General features: G+C 38.3%; 1 protein-coding gene across 1 annotated transcript; it reads left to right on the plus strand.

Moving 5' to 3' along the window:
* The first annotated feature begins 161 nt into the window (after positions 1–161).
* On the plus strand, positions 162–24,012 carry LOC119879323 (aldo-keto reductase family 1 member D1-like). The gene is made up of 6 exons (XM_038589662.1): positions 162–395; positions 3,868–3,984; positions 11,125–11,202; positions 16,041–16,163; positions 22,789–22,898; positions 23,805–24,012. The coding sequence occupies exons 1-6, from the start codon at positions 162–164 to the stop codon at positions 23,995–23,997; spliced, it is 855 nt and encodes a 284-aa protein (XP_038445590.1). The 3' UTR covers positions 23,998–24,012.
* The last annotated feature ends 290 nt before the right edge of the window (positions 24,013–24,302 follow it).

Here is a 24,302-nt window from a genome sequence, read left to right on the forward strand (position 1 = left end):
GGGCAGACTTCGGAAAGATAGAGTCCCCCACTGAGGGTGGGAAGGGAGTTCCCTGTGAGGTCAGTGTCCTTAGCCTCCAGACACCATCTTCCGATCACAACATGTAATTGGGAATTTGTCATTTTTGTTGTAAAAACAATGTCTGTGTGCTGAGTGTCCTGATGAAGAATCATGAAAAGAAAGATCCATTTCTCTTCTTCCCCACCATAACCCCCTTGCCATTTCAGACCCCTAAGGGGACCTGTGCAAAATCAGTGAAGATTGCCATTGACACAGGATACCGGCACATTGATGGGGCCTACATCTACCAAAATGAGCATGAAGTGGGGGAGGCCATCAGGGAGAAGATAGCAGAAGGAAAGGTGCAGAGGGAGGATATTTTCTACTGTGGAAAGGTAAGATCTTCCCTTCAATCTCCAATTCCTTATATTAATAGTGGATCTGGTGTCACTTTTCTCCAAAAAGAACTCCAAAAAAGGGTGAGTTCTCAACTCCCAAATTTCTCATTCTTGCCCAGAATTTAGGGACTGATTAATTAGCCCATTGAAGGTTAAGGCAAATCTCCTTCTTCATACATGAGTATTGATTTAAAACAATATGGGGGGCAGCCCAGGTGGCTCAGCAGTTTAGCCCCACCTTCAGCCCAGGGCGTGATCCTGAAGACCTGGGATTGAGTCCCATGTCGGGCTCCCTACATAGAGCCCACTTCTCCCTCTGCCTGTGTCTCTGCCTGTGTGTGTGTGTGTGTGTCTCTCATGAATAAATAAAATAAGTAAAATCTTAAAAAAAAAAAAAAGGTTAAGACAATATGGGAAGAACAAATCTACAGAGCAGAAAAATTGAGGAGCAGAGGCAAGACAGAAGTTGGTTCATATTACATAAGCATTTGCCAAAGCTTTCTTTAAAAGGGAAGACTTGGGATCCCTGGGTGGCGCAGCGGTTTGGCGCCTGCCTTTGGCCCAGGGCGTGATCCTGGAGACCCGGGATCGAATCCCACGTCGGGCTCCCGGTTCATGGAGCCTGCTTCTCCCTCTGCCTGTGTCTCTGCCTCTCTCTCTCTCTCTGTAACTATCATAAATAAATAAAAATTAAAAAAAAAAATAAAAAAATAAAAGGGAAGACTTCTTTTTCTTTTCTGTATGCCTATTTGTCCATAGATTGCTATTTTTTTAAATTGAGCTCCAATTCACGTGCCATAAATTTCGCCAACTTAAACCAGTGGCTTTTTTGTGTATTCACAAAGTTATGTAACCATTTCAACTCCCTTATTCCAGAATGTTTTCATCACTCCAAAAGGAGCCCCATACCCACCAGTAGTCACTCCCCATTTTTCCTTCTCCCTCCCCCACCCCCCCAGTCACTGACAACCACTGATCTACTTTCTGTTTTATAGTTTTCCTATTTTGGACATTTCATATGAATTGAATAATACAATATGTGGCCTTTTGTGTCTAGCTTCTTTTACTTAGTATAACATTTTTCTAGGTTTATTCATGTTATAGCACGTATGAGAATTTCATTTATTTTCTATGGCCAAATAATGCTCTATTGCGTGGATATACGATGTTTATATCACTACATTTTGAGCATTTGAGATTTCCAATATTAGAAATCACTATCCACTGAAGTGCAATCATAAGGATAAAGCATTATGATTAAAATGCAAGCCAGTGGGAATATAGGATGTATATTTACAGGCAGCTTTGCAGAAATAAAGCTGTACAACTTTGGAGAACATGTAATACAATTCTCCTGAGTGTTCTAAAAGAGAACAAGATACTGCTTCTAACTTCATCCATTTCCCATACACCGCCCCCTTCCTCCCAGCTCCCCATTCAGGCTCCTTGCCAAGCTCCCTAGGTGTTTATAGTTCCCCAAGTCCCCAGCCACTTATGGATTATGATTCCAAGGGGCCACATATCACCACTATCCCAAAATATCAGCCTGAAGCTTTCTCCTTTATTATAGCTTTATAATTCTGATTCCTTAAGATTTTATTATTACACAGTGTCTCCTTAGAGTAAACACCAAATCTTAACCTGCTGCTCCCAAAATATTTCTGGGGAAGAAAAATATAGAACTCAGATCCTGAGAACTTAGGCCAAAGCAGCCTGCCCAAAGTTAGAAGTATTTTTGAAGACTTATGTCTTGTCCTAAAATTTTTTTAGACTTTTATATTTTTCCCCATAATATAAACTCATTTGTTTCATTTTGTTTCAGTGTAAAAATTAGATTCTAAGTTACCACCAAGGAAAATAAACCAAAAACCTTTTCTTCTCATCTACTCTGGTAAACAGTTGAAGCTATTGCAATGTCTATCATGTTGGAAAATTTGAACCAAATTAAGTCATCTAGTTCATAAAGTTGCTATGAGTTAACATTTACAAAGCATTTATACATAGTACCTGGCACAGAGCTAGGACGATATGTTTTTGTTGAATAAAAATAAATGTGTAAAACAATTTTCAGCTAGAATGGGATGGCAGCAATAACTCACCAAGGGGGCCTACAGTAATGATAAAAACATAGTTTTCCACTACTCTTTTCACTGTGTTTTCTCTTCTTTATGCATTGAAGGCAAGAAAAAATCATTGTCCAATGTACAGAAAAATCAAATTTTATCAATTTTACTTGCCCTAACTTGTGAAAAAAAGGGTACAGAAATTCAAGATTTTTTCCCAAAAACACTTTGAACAAATTTGATGCTCCAAGGAGTTGTATTACTTTATCCCAAGGCTCTGAGGATCCCTCAGTACCCTGTGCTTAATAGACTTCAAGGGTACACGTGCTTCAGTTTGACAATGTAAACCTTAATCTTTCATTACCTAACACTTTAGAGATTGACTAATTTCATTTTTTTCATTAAGCTAAATTTCTTTTATTTTTTCCAGCTTTATTGAGATATCATCAACATATGACATTTTGCAAGCTTAAGGTGTACACCATGTTGACTTGATACAGTAATTTATTGCAAAATGATTACCACCATAGTATTAGCTAACATCTCTATCATATCACAAAATTGTCATTTCCTTTTGGTGGTGAGGACATTTAAGGTCTATTCCCTTAGCAACTTTCAAGTATATAATACAATAGTATTAATTATAATCACTATGCTTCATATTAGATCACCAGAATTTATTCATCTTATAACTGGAAGTTGGTACTGTTTGACCAATATCTCCCCATTTTCATCTGTGGATAGCTAATTATTGACCTTTATTGGAAGATGAGGCTGGGGTCTCCCACACCACCATTTTGGTGACATTATCAGTTTAGCCAGAGAGCCAGTAATTTCTTAGTAGGAATTGGCAGAGTTTCCCTGGGGTCTGAGTAGGACCAAATGAGAACAAAGCAGCAAAAAAAGGAAATCTAAACATTTGCAATAATTAAAGTTTTACCAGCTTCTGCACCACCTGTCACAAGGTGAAGGATCCAGTGAAGTCACTCACCTAACCATATTTCTTGTCCCGCTAAAGCACACCTTTTATCAGACTGTCATGAGAATAAAATGCTGAAGCCAGCTAGTCAGATAATGTTCCCACCTACACAATAAGGAAAAGTGAAAGTGCTGAGGGTCAATTCAGAAATTAGCAGGGAGCAGGGCAAGACTTTGTCACCAAACTAGGTACTCTATACTTCAGATGGATCTTCCAGTCTCTGGTACTATATTTGGATAAAGTATACTCTGGGTGTCAGGAGTTGTATGAGCTTATCCTATACTCAGATGATACTGCATGCAGTATAAGCATATTTTTGTAAAATGAAATGAATGAATAATGTATATGAGTGCTTTGTTAAGGGTTGTATTATTGTAAAAAAAAAAATGTGCAGATGTTAGTTAACTATCACCTTTTATTCTTTCAGCTGTGGGCTACAAAGCATGACCCAGAGATGGTCCGCCCAACCCTGGAGAAGACACTTAGTGTCCTCCAGCTAGATTATGTGGATCTTTACATCATTGAAATACCCATGGCTTTCAAGGTGAGCTCAGATGCCTAAAGATAGGTCTCTGCTCTTAGACAACCATGAGCCAGCAGTTGTGTGTGAAGCTATGAAGCTAGTTCATTATTTATCACCATAGAGGTGATAAAGGTGTTAAGGTGTTCTGTTATTATAAATCAGATAGTACTGACCAATCCCAACAAATGCCTGTAGAGATTATATATAACAGACTCAGACCTGGAACCCTAGTTTTTGATTCATAATCCAATGTACTTGCTATTATATCTTGTCTTTAACTATAGTTTAAACTCTCCCCCACCAAACCAACGTGTAGTCCCCCAACTATACTCTACATTTTAGTTACCTGGCATTCAGACACATCTTTCTTCCTGTTTACAAAGTCATGAAAATGTCCCTGCAGAACATAATGCAACATAATATATGCAACTGAAAACTTGCTCATCCTCCACCCCCTCCAAAAAAGAAATAACCCAAAGAATAGTCAGGTTCTTGGAGCTAGATCCAAGGGGAGGGTATCTATGTAATATCTACTCCTCTAGTTCAAATTCACTACTTCTTTGAACTTTCTCAATCTATGGACTTGTTTATTTAACCAGCAACAAACAACACACCTATATGTATATATACACTGCTAAAGAGCAGTCACTGCTTTAAAATTTCATTGAGGGCAGGAGAAATTGAACAATGAAATTGGCTACTTGTTCACAAGGTAAATCAGATTCTGCTGCTAGTCAGAAAGAACAAGACTCTGCCATTACAGTGGCCAGAATTCCTTTATGTGACCAACCTGGCTGCCCCTATTCTTTTCTCTGGAAATACTTTCCTTGTTGGCTTTCCTCTGTAGTCACATCCAAGATGGGCTTTGGGAAAAATTGCCCTTTTGCATCCTACTTCATGAAGATAGAAGTTTGGAGACTTCACAATGGCCTTGGTAATCATAGGCTTTTACTGGTCAGGTTGAGATTTAATGGACAAGGCAATATCCCTTAAAATGTAATAAGCTTTCAGTAAATTTACATTCAGTCAGGTCCATGAATGAGTAATTAAAACTAAAAATCTAATAGGGTCACATTTCTTATATCTAATCCATGGCCTATGGTTTCTGTCTCTTAGTAAAGAAGCTCCTTGTTTTACATCTGCCTCACATTTAGCTTACTGACCTCCATCTGATTGGAAATACTATAAAACGGGGGCACCTGGTAGCTCAGTCGGTTAAGCATCTGCCTTTGGCTCAGGTCATGATCCCCACATCAGGCTCTCTGCTCAGCAGAGTCTGCTCCTTCCTCTTCCTCTGCCTACAGCTCCCCCTGCTTGTTCTCTTTCTCTCTTTGTCAAATATGTAAATAAAATCTTAGAAAGAAAGAAAGAAAGAAGAAGAAAGAAAAGAAAGAAAGAAAGAAAGAGAAAGAAAGAGGAAGGAGGAAAGGAGGAAGAAGAAAAAGAGAAAGAAAGAAAGAAAGAAAGAAGAAGAAAGAAATAAAGAAGAAAGAAAGAAAGAATCCTCCCGCCTCCCTCTCCTTCCTTCCTCCTTCCTTCCTTCCTCCTTCCTTCACTTCCTCCCTCCCTCCCTCCCTCCCTCCCTCCCCTCCTCCTCCCTCCCCTCCCTCCGCCCTCCCTCCCTCCCTCCCCTCCAGCAGCCCTCCCTCCTCCCTCCCTCCCTCCCTCCCTCCACCTAACAAGAAACCTCCAGAAAGAAAGAAAGAGAAGATACTATAAAACAGTCAGGCACATTTAATGTGTTCCTTATACCCAGTCTGCAATTCATTGGATGCCCCTTTGTCTAGTAGGGCATCTGTGGCCTGAGATCTTATCTTCAAAGACAACCAGCATTCTCACAAAGTCCAATACTACTTCCCTCTAGGATTCTTACCTTCCTTTCTTGGCTGTCACTAATTTATCTATCTCCAGAAGGCTCAGATATGAACTTCTGTCATCTTGGATGACATCCAGAAGTACGAAGTACCCATTTTAATAAAATGTCATGGGCAAGCCCCGGTGGTGCAGCGGTTAGCAACCGCCTGCAGCCCAGGGTGTGATCCTGGAGACCCGGGATTGAGTCCCATGTCAGGCTCCCGCATGGAGCCTGCTTCTCCTTCTGCCTGTGTCTCTGCCTCTCTCTCTCTCTCTCTCTCTCTGTCTCTGTCTCTCTCTGTCTCTTGTGAATAAATAAATAAAATCTTAATAAAATAAAATAAATAAAATAAAATAAAATGTCATCTTACCTCTTGTCTTACAAGCCCAGTAGCAACAAACACTTCTTTCAATACATGCCTGAAGACTACAAAATGGCCAGAAAATTCTAATACCTAGTGGTTTTCTACTACATCCCCTAAAGCTCCACCATTTAGTAGGCCTATTTGTCTGAGACTCAAGACAACAATTTAACAGATTCTATGCTCTTGCAGAGCAAGGATTGCCAATTCTCAGCTGGAGGGGGGATACTTCTCACTGTCCACTATCCCATGTTGGCCTAAACAACTTCTCATTACTTGCCATACCCCAAAATCTTTGAATTAGTCAGAACTTGTTTTATAAATGGCAGAAATCCAACTTAAGTTGGTGTTAGCTAAAAAGGGAGCCAGGAATTCCAAGGGATACAATTCAGGCACAGCTGGATCCAGAAATTCAAACTATGTATCTGGCCTTTTATCTCTGGTTTGGTTGGCTTCGTCCTCAAAAATCCTTTTCTGTTTGATGGCAAAATGGCCATTTACATGCCAAGCCTACATTGTCAACACAACATGACAACTCAGAGAAAGAGAGACCACATGTTAAACCTCACAGAGAAATACTGACTAGCCTTCCTTAGGTCATGTACCTGTTACTGACTAACCTTTGCAAAAGGCCAAATCGGGGACTGACTGACATCTTTGACCGAGAATAAGAGCTGAGTCAACCCACCCAAAAAACATGGAAAGGGCTCCTCCAGAAGAGACAGCACAAGTATGATAGAAAACAAAATAACAGATTTCTACTGTAATTAATTAGAGGCCACTTAGCATAGTGATAAAGATCATGGGTTCCAGAAGCAGGCTGCCTAGTTTGAATCCCAGCTCTGTCACATATAAGCCAGATGACTTGGTCAGGTTATTATCTGATCTTTTCCATATAGTCTTAACATAGTAGAGTGGACAAGTCTGAATGGGCTTTGGAGTCACACATATAAGCGACTTATTTTCAGCTTTACTACTTACTAGCAATAATCACTTTGATCTTTCTTTTTCTTTCTTTCTTTCTTTTCTTTTTTTTGGTTCTTTCTGAACTTCAATTTCATTATCAGTAAAACGGACACAATAGCACTAACTTGACAAATGTTGCGAGGAGTCATTAAGATTATATATGTGAAATTACAGGCACAATATCTGGCATTTTATAGATAATATTCTGAAATGTTTAGGTAGAAGGGAACCTTAGTATAAGATATCCCAACAACCTAATTTCACAGAAGAGAAAGTTGAGGCCCCAAACAAGGAAATAACTCACTCAGGTTTGTTTGTTTGTTTGTTTGTTTTTTTATGATAGTCACAGAGAGAGAGAGAGCGCGGCAGAGACACAGGCAGAGGGAGAAGCAGGCTCCATGCACCGGGAGCCCGATGTGGGATTCGATCCCGGGTCTCCAGGATCGCGCCCTGGGCCAAAGGCAGGCGCCAAACCGCTGCGCCACCCAGGGATCCCCTCACTCAGGTTTAAAGTCCATTAGAACAGGACCATAAGGTGGGCTCCCTGATGCCAACCCCATAACCCTGCCCCTCTGTTTTGTCCTCATGAACCTAGCAATCCCAATACCCTGTGGACTACAGTGATTTTTAATTTCAGGTTCTTGGGAGTTATAACCTCAGCCCTCATCCTCACACAACTAACTTCACTCATATTCAAAGAGTAGATTTCTACACTTAACTCTTAAAGATTTGGAAAAAGCCTATGTCTAAAAGTGAGAAAATGAAATTTACTTTTCTGTGGCTGACCGATGATGTCTAAAATCTTTTCGGGAAAGGTCAACAGAAAGTTTCTACTCCTATTCTTAGATGGGATCAAGGCTCAAGGATACAGAGAGAAGGTAAAATTTTTAACAGTGAAAAATGACACAGTATAATGACATTACTTCCCAAATGAACCTGTAATTCCTATGATTGAGAAATCAATCTTCAAAGCCAAAATATCACATGCTTTTTAAAAATATTTTATTTATTTATTCATGAGAGACACACAGAAAGAGAGAGGCAGAGACACAGGCAGAGGGAGAAGCAGGCTCCATGCAGGGAGCCCAACATGGGACTCATCCTGGGGTCTTCAGGATCACAACCTGTCCTGAAGGCTGCACTCAACTGCTGAGCCACCCAGGCTGCCCTCTCCTGATTTTTTTTTAACAAGAAATCTTTCTTGCTAAAACATTTTAGCACTTTATTATTTTTTGAATGTCAATTTAACAAGCAGACACAATTTCAGAACAACAAAATACCAAAAAATCACAAGACATTTTTAAGGATTTTTTTTAAAGATTTTATTTTAGAGAAGAAAGCACAAGGGTTGGGGGGCAGAGGGAGAAGGAAAGAAAATTTCAAGCAGACTCCATGTTGAGCACAGAGACAGACGCAGGCCTCCATTCCAGAATCCTATGATCATGACCTGAGCTGAAAATGAGCATGACACTTGACTGACTCCACCACCCAGGCACCCCACGATAAAACATTTTTGAAAGATGAATGAAGTTACTGCTGAGCAGGAATGAGAGTCAATATCATGGGTTTTTAGAGGGTTGGATTATTCCAGCAATGGCCTGCACTAAAGAGCAAGAACAGAGGACAAAGACAATGGTTTTATCAGGATGAATGGACTAGTAAAGTAGACACAGCAGAAGCCTAAGGGAGGCATCATGGAAATATTTAACATGGGTGCAGGCTTGATAAGGACTTACTTAAAATCTGGAGAGGTAAAAATTATTTAGCAGAGTTCAGAATTGAGGCATAAAGCCATTTCTGAACAGAGGTAAAACTAGGATATGCAAAAGACAAGAAATACGGAGACGACTGGAGTGAAAATGTGGGTCATAAGTGTTGAGAGGTTAAAAAGCTTAGAAATCAGAGATAGGAAAGGGGCAACTAACATGAGTTATTATGGGACATCAAGGGGAGAGGAGCCCTTTTCCCCGCTCTCACTCATTGAGACAGGCAGAATTGAGAAGAAATTATTTTCACTAAAGAGGACAATTAAGAAAATGTTATCACCAGGGGGAAGTTTCATCATTCAGGTGAAATGGCAGAAGGAAAATTTTTTAAATATTTAAGAATATAATTGACTTTGTCCAAATGCTTGATTTTCAACAAAAAAAAAATTATCATGGTCTACAGACTTCCATGCTATCATCCACATCTAAAAGACACTTTGTCCCCATGTTATTTGATCTGTTTCAATACAGATGACTACTACCTTTTTCTTTAAACATTTTCAGCTTATGGTTCTATTGTATCACCCTCTCCAGATGCTTTGACAGCATCTTCCCTGCCAACATCCAAAGGGCCGTTATGCCCAGTACTCTATCCTCAATATTGTCTTACTGAGCCACACTTTCTCTACAGGTGATCCCATGGATTGAATACCACTTTATGTGCTGATCCCTCCCAAATTTGCGTGCAGCCAAGACTTCTCTCTGAACCTCTCTCAGACTTCTCTGTTCAATTGCCTCCTCAAATAACCACTGAATGTGGAAATTGCCATTTCAAACTCAAAATATCCAAAATAAAACTCTTGATTGCTAGCCTAAACTCAGGGAATGATCACCACTAGCCAACCAAGGAGCCTAGAAATCATCTTTTATTTCTCTCTAATCCTATTTCCAAGCCCACAAGAGATGGTTCCCATTTTTAGATATAGCGAAAGAGGTAGAAGTAATGTGCTAAGTTTTTCCGTATGCTTAGGGAGTGTTCCATTCATTAGCTACACTTTTCTTAGCTGAAAAACTTCTTTTCACCCTTAAAGATGATCCTTGTTTTCTTATTAGAGTGAAAAAGTTGCTGTTCTCAGGATGCGTGGGTGGCTCAAGTGGTTGAGTTTCTGCCTTTGGCTCAGAGCATGATCCCCAGTCTGGGGATCGAGTCCAGTATCAGGCTCCCTCCAAGGAGCTGCTTCTCCCTCTGCCTATTGTCTCTGCCTCTCTCTGTGTGTCTCTCATTAATAAATAAAATCTTTTAAAAAAAATTTGTTGTTCTCAACTTTGGGCTTAGGGTTAGATCAAAACGCTGAGCCTAAATATCCTAATTCTCAACTTCTACTCTTTATTTATGAGTAATTTTGTTATTAAGTGTTGGAGTGGCTGGTAATGAGGGTGGCAAAGAATTGCACAAAGAGTGGAGAATAAAGAGGAGAGTTTATTCACTCTCCAAGGGAGGAGAGGAACCAGACATCCAGAAAAGTGTTGGCCCCAAGTTTATGTCAAGCTGGGCCTTTAAGGAGTTTTGAAGGATGTGGAGAGGATTGTAGCTGTATGGGGAATTGGTGTGTAGAGAGGGGATCAACTCTTAGCCAGGTAGAGCAAGAAATGGCAGGTATATTGGCTCTGTCCAGGGGTTGTCTGAGATGTGGATCATGGTCAGGCTAGAGAAGAATATATTTTGTGGTTGAAGTTATTTCTCAGAATGTAGGGCACCATGCCCTAGAAAAACAGAGTTAGGGCGAAATGCAGACACCTGTTAGTTTTGTCTGTGTCATTGGGGTGAGGTGGGAGGGGGTAGTTGAACAGATTCCTTTCATTATGAGAGAACTTCATGGTTTAAGAACAATAATAAGGGGGCAGCCCAGGTGGCTCAGTGGTTTAGCACCACCTTCAGCCCAGGGTGTGATCCTGGAGACCTGGGAAAGAGTCCCACATTTGGCTCCCTGCATGGAGCCTGCTTCTCCCTCTGCCTGTGTTTCTGCCTCTCTCTCTCTCATGAATAAATAAATAAAATCTTTAAAAAAAAAAGAACAATAATAATCTGTCAATAAATAAAGGAAAATGAATGCCAGTGAGATGAGACTAATATGTCATATTTATTATACATAAATAATTAAAATTGAATTGCTTTCCCAGGCCCAGGGTATATGGTATAATGACAACTCAAATGCCATAATTTTAATTCCCAGATATAAATAAAATAAGTTTATACTCATTCTTTTTTATAGCCTGGAGATGAAATCTACCCTAAAGATGAGAATGGCAAATGGTTATATCACAAGTCAAATCTGTGTGCCACTTGGGAGGTAAGTTCAAATGGCCTCTTTTCTTGAAGACTACATTTTTAAACTGATCTGATTATTCTGTTCAATTTATAGAGAGATGCAGCCTTTACTCCTAATGTATAGTAATAATTGGAACAGGTTATTTCTAATCATAAGCAAAGATGTATAAAATCCCCATTTCTGCACACTGAAAAAATTCTTGATTTTGTTTTGATGGAAAAGAAGAATGCCAAAAGAAGAGAGAAGTGTAGAAGGAAAAAGAAAGTAAAGGAAATAAGTTCTAATGTAAGCATAAATAAAACTATATCAATGAGATAAAGTCACAAATTTTTGAAATTTCTCAAATTGATTTATGAAAATCAATAATATGATGTTTAAAAGAAACAAACGTAAAGTGATACATGAAAAACTGAAAATAATTTGGTTCCAGTTCTGAACAAACTGATGGCTCCTTCCCCAAAATCATAAGAGTAGGAAAACTGGGGAAAGTAATTAAGGAAACCTATATGGATTCATGTTGGGGGTGAGGGGTGCAGATCTTTCAACTGGTTTGTTTATGAGGTAATATGGCAGCTTTTACCTAGAGTAGAAGGCAGCCCAACAAGCTGCAAGAGGATAACCTAGGAAAGGACCTTAGAGTTCTTTTTGCTCTTCCTTCTCTCCTGCTGTAGCCTTGGAACAAGTATTATCTGCTCCATACATATAGAAACTTAAGACTCATGTTCAGATGTCTTCAGGAATCAAGTAAGAATAGCACTGAAATCCCGCACTTGTGAGAGGCTGAGAAAAACATAAGTTACTATCTGACCTCTGGCCACCATTTCCCTCCTTCTCCCATTCAAAACTCCAAAGGCTGGGAAATCACACTCTAACAAGTACCTCTTCTCTTTTCTTTCTTTCTTTCTTTCTTTCTTTCTTCTTTCTTTCTTTCTTTCTTTCTCTTCTTTCTTTCGATTTTATTTATTTATTTGAGAAGAACAGAGAGAGCAAGAGGAGCACACCAGCACAAACAGGGGGGAGAGGGAGAAGCAGGCTCCCTGGGAGCCCAACATGGGGCTTGATCCAGACCCTGGGATCATGACCTGAGCCAAAGGCAGAAGTTCAACTGACTGTGCCACCCAGACGCCCTAACATGTACCTCTTTCTAATGGACTTCCCCTCCAACCCTCATAGGTAATAGATGAATTATCTGAATTGCAGAGTTATTTTGAGGGGTGAGAAGCATTGATTGGGTTTCTGATGCCTGGGGACCTCCACGCAAGAGACCATACACTCATTCCTGACCTCATTGTAGACGACTAGGTTGGAGTCACGTGTTCCCTTCCAAAGGACTGCCTGATAGCATAGCCAGTATCCTCAGGAAAAAAAAATGTGTAAAACTCCCAATTACAAGGCATTTATTTTAAAAGAAACCACACATCTCAATTAGAGATCCAAACATAAACAGAACAGATGACCAAGAACTTTAAGCTTTTTAGCCAATTAATATAACAAAGGAGATAAGAAAAGATGCTAGCAATATGAAACAAGAACAAGGAATAGACTTTTAAAAAAAAGTGAAAATAATACTAGTAAAGTGTAAAACAATGCAATAAATGGGATTAAAAATAGAATGGATATAAACAAAGAAAAAATTATCAGATTGAAAGATCAGAATGAGGAAACTATCCTCCCCCAAACGTGAAGAAGGAAAGGACAAGAGGGATCCCTGGGTGGGCACAGCGGTTTGGCGCCTTCCTTTGGCCCAGGGTGTGATCCTGAAGACCCGGGATCGAATCCACACATCGGGCCTCCCGGTGCATGGAGCCTGCTTCTCCCTCTGCCTGTGTCTCTGCCCCTCTCTCTCTCTCTCTGTGACTATTATAAATAAATAAGAAATTAAAAAATAAAATAAAATCTTTAAAAAAAAAAAGAAAGTACAAGAAATGTTTTAAGTATGAAAGAAAGGCTAAGAATTGTAAAGGATAAAATTAGAATTTCTAGCATCCATACAATAGGAGTCTCAGGAAAAAAAGAAAGAAAAAAAGAAAAGGAGGTAATATTTGAAGAAAAAAAAAGATAAGGTGTGGATCACCAAAGAGAAAAGAGAAGAAAAACCTAGGTACGTTACAGTGAAATTTCAGAATATCAAATATACAGAGAAAATGATAAAACTTCCCAAGTATAGCAAACAAGCCATAAAGAAAAAAAATGGAAGAAACAATAATAAATCAAGAAGACAGGAAAAGAAGAGGAAAAATGAATAGATGGGAAAAATAGAAAGCAAAGAGCAAGATGAGAGATTTAAACTCACTTATAAAAAAATAAATAAAATAAACTCACTTATATTAATAATCACAATATATGTAAATGGTCTAAACAACTCAGTTAAAAGGCAGAGGTTATCAGAATAGATAGAAAGCAAAACCCCACTGTATATATTATTTATAAGAAACCCGTTTTATTTTTTATAATAAATTTATTTTTTATTGGTGTTCAATTTACCAACATACCAGAATAACACCCAGTGCTCATCCTGTCAAGTGCCCCCCTCAGTGCCCATCACCCATTCACCCCCACCCCCCGCCCTCCTCCCCGTCCACCACCCTAGTTCATTTCCCAGAGTTAGGAGTCTTTATGTTCTGTCTCCCTTTCTGATATTTCCCACACATTTCTTCTCCTTCCCTTATATTCCCTTTCACTATTATTTATATTCCCCAAATGAATGAGAACATATAATGTTTGTCCTTCTCTGATTGACTTACTTCACTCAGTATAATACCCTCCAGTTCCATCCACGTTGAAGCAAATGGTGGGTATTGGTTGAAGAAACCCGTTTAAATAAAAGACACAAATAGGTTAGAAGTAAAAGATTAAGAAAAAAAGGTAAAAGAATAGAAAAAGATATACTAGGCTTTTATTTCCTTCCAAAGAAAGTTGGGAGTAGCTATTTTAATGTTAGCAAAGGTTTCAGAACAAAAAGTATTATCAACGATAAAGAAGTGTGTTTATCCTAATAACAGAACTTAGTAACAGCACCTCATAACAGAACTCCAAAATACATGAATCTTAATGAAGAGAACTGAAGAGGAGAATAATCTACAATTATAGTCAAAGATTTCAAAACCTCTATCTCAATAATTGAGAATAATAGTAGACATAAAATCTATAGAAGAGATTTAAACATTATCAACCGGGGATCCCTGGGTGGTTCAGTGGTTTAGCGCCTGCCTTTGGCCCAGGGCATGATCCTGGAGTCCCAGAATCGAGTCCCGCATCGGGCTCCCCTGCATGGAGCCTGCTTCTCCCTCTGCCTGTGTCTCTGCCTCTCTCTATCATGAATAAATAAATAAATAAATCTTTTTTTAAAATTAAAAATAAACATTATCAACCAGCTTAACCTAATTGACATTTATTGAATATTTCACCAAAATATAGCAAAATGCTATTTTTCAAGTACACATAGAACATTTAACAAAATAGTCCACTGAGACATGAAACAAATCTCAACACATTAAATTATATTCTTTATACAAAGTAGGCTGTCTGATAAAATTAGAATTAAATTTGAAGTCATGAGCAACAATATATCTGAAAAACCATCAGATATTGGAAACTGAAAACATACATGTAAATAAACCCATAGGACGAGAAATAAGATCTGTATTTATACATAATGTATATGTGAGCAACACATAATTGGAAATTAAATCTTTTTTAAATGATATTGTTTTAGAGATAAATCCAACAAAATCAGTGCAAGAGTTAAACAATAAAAACTAAAATATATTACTAAGAGCAATTTATTTTTTAAGTAATCTACTATGCCCAATGTGGGCTTGAACTCACAACCTCAAGATGAAGAGTTACATGCTCTACCAATTCAGCCAGCCATGCACCACTACTGAGAGCAATTTTAAAACTCTAAGGTGAGAGATACATCATGTTCTTGATAGAAAGACCGAATATATTAAGATGTTAATTTTCCACAAACTGATAGATTCAATGCAATCCCAGTCAAAATACCAAAAGAAATTGAAAAGCTGATTCTAAATTTATAGGGGGGATGCCTGGGTGGCTTAGCAGTTGAGCTTCTGCCTTTGGCTGAGGTTGTGATCTGGGTTGAGACCCAGGATCAAGTCCCACATCGGGCTCCCTGCATGGATCCTGCTTCTCCCTCTGCCTCTCTCTCTCTCTCTCTCTCTCTGTCTCTCATGAATAAATAAATAAATCTTTAAAAAAATTTATATAAAGAAGTGCAAATAGCATAATGATAAAAGAGTCAATTTACCAAGAAAATATACCAATTTAAACACATGGGTACCATATAAAATATCTTCAAATATATAAAGCAAAAGTCAATAAACTATAAGAAGACACTGATAAATTTTTCTAATATAGTGGGAAATTTCTAACATATTCCTTTAAATTATTGAGAAGCCAGGAAAAGCTAGACCCAGCTTTGTATATAATGTGTGTGTGTGTGTGTGTGTGTGTGTGTATGAGACACAGAGCAAGAGGAGAGAGAAATTTGTATCTAATAAAAGGAGAATATACCTTTTCACACACACCAGACATTTATAAAAATGGATCAGATACCATGCTATAAAGCAAACCTCAACAGATTTCAAGAAATAAGATCATTTTTAATGCACTGGTATATATGGTGAAAATGCAAGGGGAAGATATGCTGTACAATGTTTCCCAAACTAATTCAAATACAGAATTCCTGCCTATCTCTCCCACTTTTTTTAAATCTTCACAGAATGTCTGTTAACATACCCAGGGACTTTCCTTCTTAAAGAATTCATTGTCACCCCCGTAAACATTCTCATTTGTTTTGAGGCTTTTGTCTTAACCCTTTGGCCTTTACTCATCAGGCTTTGGAAGCTTGCAAAGATGCTGGCTTGGTGAAATCCCTTGGAGTTTCCAATTTTAACCGCAGGCAGCTGGAGCTCATCTTGAACAAACCAGGACTCAAACATAAGCCAGTCAGCAACCAGGTACAGTTTGACAGGAGGTGGGAGGGGAGAGGGGAATGTGAGGAGTAGAGGGAGATTCCAATATTTACTTAACAGGAGAATGCTGGAGTAGGAGTTGGAAATCTTGTGGTCATTAACACATATCTCATCATAGGACCATGAGAGCAAGTCTTTTGACTTCTCTCAATTTATGTCTCTTAAAAAAAGATTTGCAAGTTCAAATCCAGGCAAAAATAATCCAAAGAATTTTTTGAAGAAAAATCATGAGGAGGAACTAGATCTGCCAGACATTAAGATATACAGAGTTTAAATTAATAGAAAATAAGAAATATCTTAGAAACAGGCCCAAGTATGATAAAAACTTAATATAGAGACAATAACACAAACGAGTGGCAAAGAGGTGAATTTTTCAGTAGATAGTGTGGAGGAAATGGTTAGTTATGTAGAAGCCAATACAGATCTTTGCCTCATGTCCTACTCCTAGTATCTCTTTGATCAGAAGTTAAAGGAGAAAGAGGAAATCATTTGTGAGTGCTACAAAACAATTTTAGTTTTCTAGAGCTATAGATAGAAAATGAAGCCATGGGAAAATTATAAAAGAAATGGACATATTTATATATAGTATAAAAACATTAAACTCCAAAAATATTAGAAACAGGGGCGCCTGGGTGGCTCAGTTAGATAAGCATCTGCCTTTGGCTCAGATCATGATCCCAGGATCCTGAGATAGAGCCCAGATCGGGTAGGGGGTGGGGGACTGGGCTCTGCTCAGCAGGGGGTCTGCTTCTACCTCCCCCCTGCTCTTCCTTGCTCCCTCTCAAATAAATAAATAAATAAATAAATAAATAAATAAATAAATAAATAAATAAATAAATAAATTCAAACAAAGAGCAAGTAAAATGGAAAATTATATTTTTGAATATAATAGAAAAGGGGATCATATCCTTATGAAATAAGAGCCTAATAAAAATTAATGAAAAAATCAAAGATAAAACACTAAAGCTCAACAGAAAAGTGAGTAAAAGAACTATGAACAGAAATTCAAGACAAATTGCAAGACTAGTAAACATATGAAAAATGTTCAACTGCACTGATAATTACAGAAATTTAAAGTATTATTTTATATTGCGTCAAAACAGCAAGGCTTTTGCTTTGTTTTTTTTAACATAACGTTCCATATAAGCAAGTGATAAATTGCTAGCAAGTGCAAATTTTTCATTTTACTGGGAAGCAATTTGGCAATAAGTGTCAAGAGCCTTAAAAAATGTTCACAGTCTTATATTCCTAAGAATTTATCCCTGTGGGAATGCCTGGGTAGCTCAGCAGTTGAGCCTCTGCATTGGCTCAGGACATGATCCCTGGTGGGGATCCCTGTGGGGGGTCTGCTTCTCTGTCTTCCTGTGTCTCTGCCTCTCTCTGTGTGTCTCTCATGAATAAATAAATAAATAAATAAATAAATAAATAAATCTTTAAAAAAAGAAAAGAATTTATCATTTTGAAAAAAATCTGAAAGCTTTCAAGTGTGTTTGTCACAGCACTGTTTATAAAGGCCAAGAGGGAAAAAAAAGGAAACAACACAAATATGAAAAATTAGGGATATTTAAATAAATTATAAATCTCATAATATAAAATCTTAATAAAAGAGGTTTTTGAATCATTTTTGAGCAAAAGAGCAGTGGCCATAATATTAAAGGGAAAAACCAGGATACAAAATGTAATAGAGTATTGATGTGAATACATTAGTTAAAAACATGCATAGGACTGTTGGGGATTTACCCCAAAGATTCTGATGCAAGGAAACACCAGGACACCTGCACCCCGATGTTTCTAGCAGCAATGTCCACAATAGCCAAACTGTGGAAGGAGCCTCGGTGTCCATTGAAAGATGAATGGATAAAGAAGATGTGGTTTATGTATACAATGGAATATTCCTCAGCCATTAGAAATGACAAATACCACCATTTGCTTCAACGTGGATGGACCTGGAGGGTATTATGCTGAGTGAAGTAAGTCAATCAGAGAAGGACAAACATTATATGGTCTCATTCATTTGGGGAATATAAATAACAGTGAAAGGGAATATAAGGGAAGGGAGAAGAAAAAGACTCCTAACTGAGAAAACGAACTAGGGGTGGTGGAAGGGGAGGAGGGCGGGGGTGGGGGTGAATGGGTGACGGGCACTGAGGGGGGCACTTGACAGGATGAGCACTGGGTGTTATTCTGTATGTTGGTAAATTGAACACCAATAAAAAATTAATTTATTAAAAAAAAAAAAACATGCATAGGGGACAGCCCCAGTGGCACTGCGGTTTAGCGCTGCCTGCAGCTCGGGGTGTGATCCTGGAGACCCAGGATCGAGTCCCACGTCGGGCTTCCTGCATGGAGCCTGCTTCTCCCTCTAACTGTGTTCTGTCTCTCTCTCTCTCTCTCTGAATAAATAAATAAATCTTTAAAAAAATAAAATAAATAAAGATAAAATAAAAATAAAAACATGCATAGGAAAAATATTGGAAAGAAATATATCAAAATACTAACTGTGGTTAACTCTGCCTGTGAATTTTACAGGTGAATTCTGTTTTCTTCTTTATGCTTTTCTGTATTTTCCAAATTTTCTATAAGGAGCATATGTTATTTTTATAATCACAACAAAATATTGTTAAATGGGGATAATGATACTCTCTTCACTCTACTTCATAAAACACTAAGAGGCTACATTTTAAAATGCCCTTAGGGTAAAGATTCATGTATTGGAGTTATGGTTGACTTGTTTGCTTGATTCATCATATTTAGTAACTCAAAACAGTCTTCTTTGAGTTCATAACAGAAAGAATGAATTATTACCTATCATGACAATAGCCCACAGCTAAAACAGAAGTGTTGCTATATTTAGAAAGATCACTTCCTAATTAACACCTAAGCCAACACTATACCATATGCTCTGAGGAGCAGAGACTTGACTCCTAATTGATCTAAATCTCTCCCTTTATTCCTCCTCTCACCAGCTCATCTCCCTCCTGCACCCCCAAGGACAATATTTTGTTATAAAAGGCCAAAATGACACACTTTTTCTTACAAATGTACAAAGAAAGATGATGCTTTTTGACCTCAGAAGGAAAAATGGAGTAAGAATTTGACAGTGTGTCTTCTCATGCCAAGGAAGAAATACCCTGATATGTTGGCACAAGAATCATGAACAGCTTCACAAATGTACCCTGCAAAGGAAACAAGACATGTGGGAAGATCATATCCCAGGCTTGTTCGTTTGCTTCATGATATGGAAAGCAGAGTATATCAACACTCGAGATGGTACAGATCAAAGTGCAGGTCTACTGGCCACCTGCCATTACCCTATGCCTGGGGTATGACCACCTACACTCCAGAAACACACGTTTAGTTCAAACAGCTTTCAGCCCAGGAACATGATGACATATTGTGGGCATTATACAGGGTGGTCACAACTTATATATAAGGGATACATACCTGAAGACCTTGTGTAATTCATAATTCACATACTTAAAAACTAATTTTCCCATTAGAATAAATCAAAAGCATAATTTGCAAAATGTTTATATTTCTTCAAAGACTTTATGAACAAAGGCACAAAGAATATTATCTCACTCTGTACTCATTCTCAGAGCCTGAGCATTCCTTAGTACTACCTCTGATGCCTGTCTACACAAAGGTGTCTCCAGGCTCCATCCCTCACTTAATCTCTTGAAAGCCTTCCTACTGGGTCATTTGTCATGCAGTGTTTTCCCAGCCTAATTCAAAGGAGACTGTGGCTCTACCTCAGGCCATTTAATCTCACATACCTAACTCTAGTAACAAATGAAGGGACAGAGGTGGGGAGAAAGGCAAGATCTCCAAATTCTTCAGTTTTTCCTAACCCTATTCACTATGCCTAAATCACAGGTGTCCTGACTTCGAAATCTATATATATATTTTTGAGTAACTTAAATGAAAATTCAACACACTTCTAAGAAAGACACAGAATGAGGTTACTGTCTTCCTTCGCAGGGTCTAAGAGAGAAGGGTAGGAGGAACAGGTCATAACCATCATTCATTATCAGCAGTTCCAATTTACAGAAAGTAAGCTATAAAGGGGAAAATAGTAATGCAAATTAATAGTCCACTTTCTGGCACCACCATCTTTAAGAAAGTCAAGTCAAAAAAAAAAAAATCAAGTCAAAGAACTCACCTGTCGTAAGAGTCAGCTTAACTTCACCTTGTGAGATTCTTGATATCTGAAGTTCTGCACTATCAAATAGTGTTGTAAAAGCCCCAGACATGTCAAGACACTGAAAAGTGACCTCAATTTTACAGAATAAACAAGAAAAAGTAAAGACTGAATCTCCACTAGCCCATCCACAAAGGGCTATAACCAGTCCCTAAGAAAGACGGAAGCAAGTGTGCTTAGATATGCTTCACCTTGGAAATGAGCTAGTTCAGGGCAATGATGACATCAAGTGACAACAGAAACTATCACTACCCTCTACCTGAAACTGAGCATCCAGTGCCAGCATACCAAACAAGGATCATCCACTGGCCTGAAATGACCCCACCAAGCTGCAGCCCTGATGAAGCTCCTTCCTAAGATGCTGGCTTGCTCCTCTCTGTATTGTTACTGTTTTCATTCAACAGTCACTGAGCACCTGCCTTATGCCAGGCACTTTGCTATGCTTTAGGCATGCATAAGAAACCAACGACAGATACAGCCCTTCCTCTTAGGCACTAGCCGCCTAGTGGGGAGCAGATATGAATCAATCACAAAAGTTATTGGTAATTAGAAACTTAGATAAATACTCTGAAAAGAAGGAATATGGTTCTCTGTGAGTTCGTATGCACTTGGATCTTATTAACTTATCTACTCCCACCCCCAGAATTTCCCTCACTGGGTGTCTCTTTAGTGATATGCCCTAGGATTTTTACCTAACAACTCTCTATGCAAAGATTTATATTATATTGTTATGCTGTTATTTGAGTTTTTATGTTAACTCAAAAGTTCTCATTGAGCAGATGTTTCTTTTTTTTACATTTTTATTTATTTATGATAGTCACAGAGAGAGAGAGAGGCAGAGAGCCCGACGTGGGATTCGATCCCGGATCTCCAGGATCACACCCTGGGCCAAAGGCAGGAGCCAAACCACTGCGCCACCCAGGGATCCCATGAGCAGATGTTTCTAGTATCTTGCCCAATGCAACTCTCTCTAATCTCCCAGATTTCAGTTCACAGATTGTTCAGTCGTAGATTCAATATGCACATATCTATTTGTTCTATTTCTAATTGTGATAGCCTTATTATGCACACATGTTGCCATAAGCCATATGAAGTCCTTTTTCAAAGAGTAGATTATAAAACGTTCAATGCGTTTATGAACACACACATACACATATACATAGGGTTGTATACCTACATACTTCTACATATTTAATAAGGCCAGAGACATGCAACAGCACACCAGTCTGATTAGAAAGGAGTCCTTAAATTTTGTATTTGGAATGAGCAGGCGGGCATTAAATTAAGGAATTCATACTTAGTTTCTAAGCAGTGGAGTGATGTGATAAAACACATGTCTTGTAGAGACTGGTCTACCAATAATAGACAAGATTGAAAATGAAAAAGTAGAGTGATGTCGGAAGTCAGAGAGATAAAGGAAGAAAACACTAAAGAGTGTGATTCCTGCCTTTTTTTAGTCTGTGTTACTTTCTAGAATTATTTAAGAAATGTTCCAAGGGGTGGAAAGCCCACAAGTGTTTCTTAGGATAAAGGAACAAGATTATGTCAGGAAAAAAAAAAAAGTGTATCAAATTAGAGAACAGAAAGAAGAAAGAAGACCCACTACAAAGAGGCCCAGTTTACCTTTGCCACTTCATCAGTAGCATCTCCTTGTGCCTTCTAGAAATAAAACTCACCAAATACTATTCCAGACAATCAAGATAAGTATATACTTCAAGTATTTTAATTCAGCGTTGGTTGATTTTAATCCAAAAAGGAAAGAAAAGCATAGGTCAAATATTACCATAGCGGTTAAGAAGACATGTTGAGAAGAACTTCATGACACAAGCACTTTTTAATGCAGGAATCTTGCCAGTAAGATACTGAAGATGAATGCAGGCCTGCACTGGATAGTGTAAAGAACTCTTGGCCAAGATGACAAAATTCATCTTTAAATTTCATTTTATACATGCTCTACCCCTTGTGAAAATATTCTTAGATGCCTGATAGCTACAGAGAGAGGGCTTTTGCAACATGTCACTTCTACTTACTAGGCTGTAATCTGAACCTTGAGACTGCTTTTTTGTTACAGAAAATTGTATTTGAAAAAAAAAATGCATTTGCTAGAATGGTGACTAGATAGTTAGGTCGGTTCCTTCAAAATTTTAAACTATGCTAACTTGACAAAACTGAATTTGCTCCCCACTGATTTTAGGATTATTCTACAGATGGTGACCTCACTAACCATGTTTTAATTAATCTCACCAATAAACAATGCCAACTTCCTTGTTAGGAATAATATTTAGCATTTGCCTCATTATCCATAATACTTTTAAATGGGTTTTATTGAAGAAATTTTTAAAAACTGTGTAAAACTGCATTCCTCCAAGGCTTTAATTTTGTGCTCTGCTCTCTAATGCAACCATGTAGGTTGAGTGCCATCCGTATTTCACCCAGCCAAAACTCTTGAAATTTTGTCAACAACGTGATATTGTCATTATTGCATACAGCCCTTTGGGGACTTCTAGGAATCCAACCTGGTAAGCAATGCTGTATATCTCTTCAGCAGTGTTTCCTTTGGTGTAGAGTATGAAACTGATGTGAATTACTTGGTTGGCAAGATTATATGGCTCTGTGATTTTAAGAAAGTAACAAAGTCTTTGAGTCATTCTCTATATACACAAATTGGAGCTAATAAAACCTTCCTCACAAAGGTGGTATAAGAATTTGGGATCCCTGGGTGGCGCAGCGGTTTGGCGCCTGCCTTTGGCCCAGGGCACGATCCTGAAGACCCAGGATCGAATCCCACGTCAGGCTCCCGGTGCATGGAGCCTGCTTCTCCCTCTGCCTGTGTCTCTGCCTCTCTCTCTGTGTGACTATCATAAATAAATAAAAATTTATTAAAAAAAATAAAAGAATTTATTACTGTATGTATGAAATTACCTAACAATGCCTGAAACATGGGATATACCCCCACAAATGTTTAGGTATTATCTGACAGTCTCCATGACCATATCCTGAAATTTTAGAATTTTTTGATTTCTGTATTCCAATATAGCACTTCTGCTGTGATGTGTTCCATAGGCTTAAGTAGAAATTTTTCTACGTGAAGATGACTCTAATAGTTGTGCCTCTATTTCTTCCACTTTGGTCTTCCTGCCTTCCCCATATGCCTACTTCCAACCCAGTTCTCTCTGTAAGACCCTTCAAAGAAATACCATTTACCCTCCAAAAGAGGCAGCTCTATAAATTTGTCTCTCTTGATCTTTTCATGTTAAAAGCAACTCTTCACTGAGTGCTCTGCTCTCTGAGAAATTGGTTACAGGTGACCTGAAGTGGTAGGTGGCCAGGGGGATAGGGAGTCAGAGGAGGGAGGTGATTGACTAACCATCTGTTCTCATTACTTGAGCTAAATATGATGCAGGTTTTGATTTTTTTTTTTAAAGGGTGAATATATCTTCCCCACCTTTGCTAAAGGATGAACTTCTTAATGCACTGGGGAAAAAGTACAAGAAGACAGCAGCTCAAATCGTTTTGCGTTTCAACATCCAGAGAGGAGTAGTTGTTATTCCTAAAAGCTTTAACCCTGAAAGGATCAAGGAAAACTTTCAAGTACGAGATCTGCTTCTGGAAATGTAGAAAGTAGAGTTGTTTTGTTTTGTTTGTTTATTTTTTGGCGAATTTTCTGTTCAGATTAATAAGAAACTTGTAATGCCTTCATATTTTATTGTACACCTGCTCTCCAACCCACATTCTTTATATCTGAATTTAACTTTAGGTGAATTTGAGACAGTTCCCAGCACTTTGGGGATTGCTTTACTGCTTGTACTTTACCTAGCTCCCTTATTTTCTTCCGTTTCCTTAACCTATTAACTCTTGGCACTGCCTACTCACTTCACCAGCATGGCAGAAATAGAAGGTATAAAATTTGAAGTTCATAATAG

Source organism: Canis lupus, unplaced genomic scaffold (assembly GCF_011100685.1).
Source record: "Canis lupus familiaris isolate Mischka breed German Shepherd unplaced genomic scaffold, alternate assembly UU_Cfam_GSD_1.0 chrUn_S622H784, whole genome shotgun sequence".
Classification (NCBI taxonomy): Eukaryota; Metazoa; Chordata; class Mammalia; order Carnivora; family Canidae; genus Canis; species Canis lupus.

Bases quoted from the DNA above. Each gene is read 5' to 3' on its own strand.
- LOC119879323 (XM_038589662.1), top strand. From the start codon at position 162: ATGAAGAATCATGAAAAGAAAGATCCATTTCTCTTCTTCCCCACCATA. The intron at 396-3,867 runs GTAAGATCTTCC...TTATTCTTTCAG, and splicing joins ATATTTTCTACTGTGGAAAG to CTGTGGGCTACAAAGCATGA. The intron at 22,899-23,804 runs GTAAGCAATGCT...TTTTTTTTAAAG, and splicing joins ACTTCTAGGAATCCAACCTG to GGTGAATATATCTTCCCCAC.